The sequence below is a fragment of the Octopus bimaculoides genome, chromosome 3 (genome assembly GCF_046866305.1).
Source record: "Octopus bimaculoides isolate indiv1 chromosome 3, ASM4686630v1, whole genome shotgun sequence".
In the NCBI taxonomy this organism is placed as follows: Eukaryota; Metazoa; Mollusca; class Cephalopoda; order Octopoda; family Octopodidae; genus Octopus; species Octopus bimaculoides.
In genome coordinates, this window is record NC_142930.1 from 62,809,528 (window position 1) to 62,817,406 (window position 7,879).

A 7,879-nucleotide genomic window follows, 5' to 3' on the forward strand; every position below is an offset into this window, starting at 1 on the left:
TTCACTCCTCGTAATGGAATCCATATTGCCATTTTAATTTAATTTTCAGGACTGACTTCTTTTTTTCTTTTTTTTTTAATCGACAATACTAGTCATTTAAATATTGATTGTAGCCATCGCTAAGGGTCTAATTTTAGTTAGAATTTCTTGCCTTTACTACACAAGTATGCGAGCACCGACTTTATTGATGTTTTCTTTTTTTTAATTATTATTGTTTCAGTCATTTGACTGCAGCCATGCTGAGCACCACTTTAAAGGGGTTTAGTTGATGAAATCGCCCCCAGGTCTTATTCTTTGTAAGCCTAGTATTTATTCTATCGGTCTTTTTTGCCGAACCGCTAAGTTACAGGGGCATAAACACACCAGCATCGGTTGTCAAGCGATGGCAGGGGGACAAACACACACACGCACATATATACACACGACAGGCTTCTTTCAGTTTCCGTCTACCAAATCCACTCCCAAGGATTTGATCGGCCCGAGGCTATAATAGAAGATACTTATCCAAGGTGCCACGCAGTGGGACTGAACCCGGAGCCATGTAGTTGGAAAGCAACCTTCTTACAACACAGACACGCCTGTGCATATATATATATATATATATATATATATATATATATATATATATATATATATATATATATATATATATATATATATATATATATATATATATAAGGTTGAGGAGGGTATTGGATTTAACCAAACCCAAAAGGATACAGGTAATACCGAGTAAGTGCTGTATACCGACTAGTTTTGCCCCAGTCGTTGTATGAACACGATTGGGGATTATAATTCGTGTATTAGCGTGTGTATGTATAAATATATAAAAGGATAAAGAGAGCAATGGTAAGGTTGGAAATATATTTTATGGATAGAGTCTTACGGCTGTTTATATATATATATATATATATATATATATATATATATATATATATAATTCTTTAATGTTGTTTAATATATATATATATATATATATATATATATATATATATATATATATATATATATATATATATATATTAAACAACATTAAAGAATTTTGTTGCCTTAAACGTCTGATGCAGTTTTTGATACCTGGAATTAATCATATCATTAGAGACTTTAAATGTTTTAATATTTGCATCTACGCAACGTATATACTTTGTCCGTTCATAGCGGGATACCCGTGTTTTATGAATTGGAGCGTGGAAAAAAAACGATTGAGAACGACTACTCCATAGGTACTTCCATGCAACGTCACCAATTTTTCCGTATCTCTTTCTATCGTTTCTGCCATCCACCGTAGCCATTTTATCAATCTCTCTGTAGGTTCAGCCACCTATGCCCCTCCACTAAAATAATTATCATTATTATTACTAGTATACCTCATACTGCTATGGTCATCATTTTGAGGTCGATGTAATGGACTTGCCCCTCCCCTCAAAATTGCTGGGATTGTGCTAAAATAAGAAAGAATTATTTTTGGTATTTGCACAATGGCTCAATCTTTTGTTTTGGAGAAGAGGAGTTATAGTAGAATTTTACCAACTTTAGCCCTCAATTTTATCCCAGAAAATGCAAAGCAAATTCAACCCAAGCGTGATTTGAAATCAAAACATTAAGAATTCTAACTAAATATCACAAAACACCTTTCCGAAGCATAAAGATAAAGGCAGGTGAAATGAGAGGAGGAGAAACTTTCATTCAGACGTAAGGGACAGAATGTTCTGGAAGCGAATGTGGTGCATTGTTCTTTTGCTTCTTGGATTGTGTTACCTCTTGGGGAACGAACAAGTCGAATACCGAGAAATGGTTAATGGGGTGGCCAGGTGTATTAAAATGGTGGACTAGGATGAAGAAAAACTTCCCTCTGTGTGTCTCTTCTCGTAGTAGGTTTTCGTCCCAAACGTCAGAAACTCCTCTCCTGACAGCTTACAAACTAAACGTGTGTGTGTGTGTGTGTGTGTGTGTGCGTGCGCGCGCGCGTGATGATTTGTCACCAACCTTCTGTTCCCAACACATCCAGCGGGAAAACATAAAAAGGAAATACATCCTGAGTTTTTCTCTATCACCCCTGCGCACCATTTATACTGTTCTGGAAAGAATGGGAGGCTGCTTCTATTGTTTCAAACTATCCTTAAATGAAATGAAAACCACTCCGGGAAATTAAACTTCTTTTATCCACCTCATCATTATTATCCTTCCCTCCTTCTCTCTCGCTCTCTCTCTCTCTCCCTCTCTCTCTCCCCATTCCCTATACTTTCATCATTTCCCTCTAACTTACTTTTCGTTAGTGCGTTCTCCGTTTCAGAAAAATATAGAAATAATTTTGAAAATTATTCTCCCCTCCCAACCTTTTCTCTGACTTCCTGGACCACGTCATTCACCCCGTTCTCGTTTTATGTAGCAAACACCCCTCAAATTGATGCTTGCCTGCTTATAAGATTGCCACTGTAGTTTTATAAGAGAGTTTAAATCAGGAAAAAAAGTGGTTTCATCTTATTCATAATTTAATTTTTGACTCCTTCTTAGCTATCTACAACATCCTCACTCACTCTCTCATTCTCTCCACTTTAACGTTTTTGTTTGTTTTTCAGTTTGTGTTTTTGTTTTTTGGTGGAGGTGCATATATGTTTTTTGCCTTTTTTTTTTTTTTTTTTTTAATATAGAAAGTATTTAAAGAATGAATGATGTATTACAACTAGTGAGTAGAATTCCTTTGGTGGTGTCTAAAAAAGATGGCAGAAGCTAAAGAAGTAGTAAAAAGGGCGTTTTGAAATAGCGGATTATTATTATATCAATTTGTTCATTTTGAAAGACAGATAAACAGTTGCTAAGAAAAAATGATTTTATAAAATGGCGTCAACTAACAACTACTTCTACCAGGACTACTACTACTACTACTACTACTACTACTAGCAGCGTCTTTCCATCCCAGCTTCCATAAATTGCTAGGGCTTATTGCACTAAGACAAAACTGCTATTTTATTTATTTACTTAACATTCCTCATATTATCAAGAAAACGAGAAAGAACCAGTTGGGAGCGGCTGGTAGAATTAATTTCTATTTCCTCATCTTGTTCGCTTCTTTCCATTGCCTTCCTAGACATATGTTGGAATTGTATGAATTTTCAAATATATATATATATATATATAGGCACAGGCGTGACTGTCTGGTAAGAAATTTACTTCTCAGCCACATAGCTCCGGGTTCAGTCTCACGGCGTGGCACCTTAGACAAGCGTCTTCTTCTATAACCCCAGGCTGAACAAAGCCTAGTGAGTGGATTTAGTAGACGGGAACTGAAAGAAGCTAATTGTTTACTTACTACTTCTTTAGCTTTTACCATCGACATCATCAATATTTAACGTCCGCTTTTCACGCTGGTATGGGTTGTACAGTTTGAGAGGAACTGACAAGGCCAGGAGTCTGTTTTAGCTTGGTTTCCATGGTTGGATGCCCTTCCTAACATCAACCACTAAGCCGTATGGAGAAAACGAACGAACAAAAGAAAGAGAGAGAGAGAAGAAAAAATGCAATAAAACCAGTGAAGCTCTGATCTTGCTTGAAATGCCATAGTCCACATCTCTCTCTCTCTCTCTCTCTCTCTCTCTCTTTTTCTTTTGTTCGTTCGTTTTCTCCTTACGGCACACAAGAGGTATAGATCGATTCTGACTTCCCGTTGAATAAAAATCAAGATGGAATTGTTCAGGTGTCACATCACAATCAGAACTACACCGAATGAAGTTTTTCTCACTAACTTCGATCACTTCTATAATTTGACATTTAACAATTTCTCCTTTACAAATGTGAATCTTGTGCCAATATATTTATTCTCTCTATCGTGTTCTTCCAGTTTAGTACACGCTACCATTATTTTGAAAATGGCCGACATATTGACACAATGATACAATGCATGTTAGCTCCGTATACAACATGCTAAGATAGCACGTTTATTTATCCAAAAGAATACAGTAAACGTAAACAACTATGGGTAATGTATAAGTAATTTCACCTATACATTTTCAATTATTTTCTAGTAGCTGGGGGTAGCGGGACGACGGGTCTGTTCGTCGTGATGGTACAGCATACCAAATGTGCTGCTAACGGAAACTGCCCCGTGTCAATATTAAAATCCATGCTACTTTATTTATATTTAAATTTGCATATTATCGCTCGCACGCGTATGTATATATGTTATGTATGTGTGATAAAAAAAACATTTTAACGTTTGAATATTGGTGGACTGAAAGAAAAAAAAACAGGTATTAAAAGATATTACTATACGTTTGTTTTTTGGTTTGTTTGTTTGTTTTGTTTTGTTTTTTTATATATTTTATGTTTTAAGAATGTAATTCTATATTTATGGTTCGTTTAAAAACAATTTGCTTCTTCTCATGTACATTACATACTTTAACTACGCGTTAAAGATCATTTATTTGAATATGTCTTATTTCGTGTTTATGAAATGATTTTATACATACATACACACAGAGGTACACATACACACACACACACACACACATATATATATATATATATATATATATATATATATATATATATATATATAACAGGAGATTAGAAAATTTTTGCTACTATTTATTCACCATTGCATATGTTTCATTTACTAATAGGAGTTTAAAAAATTGTACATGTAGTAGAAAACATGTAAGATATCTCCTATTAGAAATTCTTCAGGCAGAGAATCAAATAGTAAACATTTTGCACTTGGATGAAGCGTTTATATATATTTAGTAATCAGGAGTCCTTCAGACAGTTAAAGGGGAGAAAAACGTATCTAGTAATATAGAAAAGGGAAAGGGGGTTATTGAATAAAGTAGTGTACACATATACACAATTATGCATATCCACACACACACACACCACATAGATATAACATCTACATAAGGATTTGGAATACTGTTATGAGCAGATGTACTTCAAGAGGATACAGCTTGGATTTTCACCCGATTTACATACACAGTCACACACACACACGCACGCACACACATACACGCGCGCGCGCGCGCGCACACACACACACACACACACACACACACACACACACACACACACCCTCGCGCGCTTTAGGTGCCATCGAATGCATAGCCAATGCAGGTTAAGATTACTGTATGGCTTCAGAGGAGGAAGAAGGGCAGCAACCATGATTCTTTAAGTACCTCCATGAAAGGAAGAATGGAAATTATCCTCAAACTGGCGTCCTGGCTCGAATGCGGACAACTTTATGAATGAAGCTTTTTTGTTTAATTTTTCTTCTTCACAACAAACGGAATTTAGAAAAATTCCTAATGGATTTAAATCGAAAATATTGGTTGTTAAAGCGTCTACATTCTCTTTTTACAAAAACTAATATTCCATCTTTGTGTATGATCTTAATATCGTGTTAGACGCTATGAATAATACCTAAACCAGGTTTGTCTCTATATTTATGTTCCCGTGGATATATTTTTTAAATGCCTCTCATATTCTTTTTCTATTACAGTTGACTCTTTGGGATACAGGCGGAATGGAAAGAATGAGCTTCATTGGTTCCAGCTACTATCGAGGAGCAGACGCTGCTCTTTTGTGTTACAGTTGTGAGAAGCGAGAAACCTTTACCATTCTTTCACAGTATATATTGGACGTTGTAATGAACGCTGAAGGTGCGAAGATCTTTTTGTGTGGCAATATGTGTGGAGACGAGACAGAAAGTGCTGTCACTGAAGCCGACGTGGAAAACTTTAAAGAAGAATGCGACGGTGTCTTATCTGGAGTTTACAAGGTCTCCAGCCACGATAACAAGAGTATTCTGGACATGTTTGAAGATATAGCCCGCGTTATGCATGATCTGCAAGTTGACCGCATTTCTAGTGGTGGCTTTATGCTCGTACCAGCTACCGACGAACTTGCCTATAACAAGAAAAAGAAATGTTTGCTTTTGTAAATTTGGGAGAAAAAGAAAAGAGAATGAAAGAAAGAATGATTAAAGAATGAGAGAATGGTTACTATAAAGAGGTTTAAAAACTTCTCACAGACTTTGTGTTGAAATGTTTTATCACTCTTTCAAAAAGAGAATTTGATTTTTCAATGAAAAATGAACTACCCTCATTATGCAGTCGACTAAACTCTTGCTGCTGTCCTCACACTCCAATTAACCACAATATTACCATTCAACCACATTTCTATTTTACAGGACAGCTCTTTTGAAGTCACAGGTATAAAGTCTTTTAGACTTGCATTCTCTCGGAATTCAGTTTGACTGATACTAAGAGTTGTTTTCGAACCATTTCTTTGTCATCACATTTTTTTTCTTCAGATATTTCTATTTGGATTCATCTGTATTTAACCCTTTTCTTCCCAGCCCATTTTATGTTTATTCAGCAGTAAGATATCATTTGCCTTAAATGAAATCATTCGCATCATAAACCTTTTCATAATATATACACATTGCCAAAATATTGTCTCGTGATGGAGAAGGAATGAACTATCTAAAAAAATTTTTAAAAAGACATCGTAATTAGCCAAATTCATGATGTCATAAATGACCAAATCAATGACGTCATATAACCACGTAAATCTTTTTTTGTAATGCTGAACTCAAAACAATATGCCTTCTGGAATAGTAGTCACTTTGATGTTATTCTTTTCACATTTACTAACATTTATGTCAGAAAATTAAATATTTTCCTAACAGTTTTCATTTGTATCAATTTTCACTCTTTTCTGCATAATTACCTAAAATAATTTTATACATAATGATGAGATTAAACTGAATTGTTTAATGTCGAAAACCCAAGCTTTTTTATAACTAATTTATCTCCATCGACATCATTCATAAATCAAGTTCACTGTAATAAAAGATTATTCTGTTGACGTGGTGATATTGAAAAGGGTCATTACATTCATTTAATGTGATCGCCCATAAATATTAACAATCAAACAAGAATACTGCATACATCTATATTTGCAATGTTCAATATATGCATTGTTAAAATCGATAACATCCTGCATTGTCATGTCAATAAAAGATGAAATATTTTTCTTTCAACACATAATTAATATTATCGAGCGTTGATGAAAAGGTTTTATTGAATAAAAAGCCACGTGCGCATATATGTACAGTATCTGGACCATTGGACGTTCTCCCTTTCTCCCTAATTTTTTGTGGCTTAGTCAGAGGAGTAAAGGCTACGTTTTTTGGCCCTTCTCAACGCCGCTGAGATTTGTAGGATGATGAGACAAAAGTTATTTTCGAGCCAAAAGTCTAGCTTGAATGCTTGCGACAGAGGTCCAATGCAGGCTTTAAGCTGAACGATAGATTAAGTTTACAGCTTAAGTTAATAAATTAACCTCCTTAAAATAGAATTTGGAAAACTGTTTTGAAAGAAGAGGGGATCATTTTTTTAAGGATCTTACATGAGCTTGGAAAAAAACAGGAATTCGGACTGTTGTTTCTTTACCTAGTTCAGCATCAGAACGATTACTCGTGTCTAATAAAGAGAATGTATCATAGATATAATAATCTTGTTTCGTTAAGTTGTGTAGAGGAGGACTCACTCCAGTATATTAGGGACGATTATCATTTAGAACTTATAGGTGTAATGGGCAACATATACATCAACTGGATTTGTACTCATAACAGTGATGCACCAGAATAGAAAATGTAAAATATCTAAGCAATTGTTATCCAGTTTGTAAGTTTAAAATATTATCACGCTTTTCACTGGCGAAAAAGAAAGAGGCGAATGTAACCCTTACATGTTTACAATTTGTAATCATTCCTTTCGCCTATGATCGGAATATCTATTAAAACCGAAGCAAGAGTAAAATATTTAATTATATGTAATAATAGTACTATGGTTTGTGTAACTATGGAAACAGAATGGTTTAGCAT

The 7,879-nt window shown here is 34.8% G+C and overlaps 1 protein-coding gene across 4 annotated transcripts in view; it reads left to right on the forward strand.

Annotated features, from left to right (window-relative positions):
* The window catches only part of LOC106883652 (ras-related protein Rab-1D), a 179,183-nt gene extending 172,502 nt beyond the window's left edge, over positions 1-6,681 (forward strand). For all 4 annotated transcript variants that reach the window (XM_089349052.1, XM_089349053.1, XM_052966426.2 and 1 more), the window contains one exon: positions 5,489-6,681. In XM_089349052.1, coding sequence (XP_089205178.1) covers positions 5,489-5,929 — 441 coding nt within the window. In that variant the 3' untranslated portion in view covers positions 5,930-6,681. The remainder of the gene's footprint in view (positions 1-5,488) is intronic.
* Positions 6,682-7,879: the final 1,198 nt, after the last annotated feature.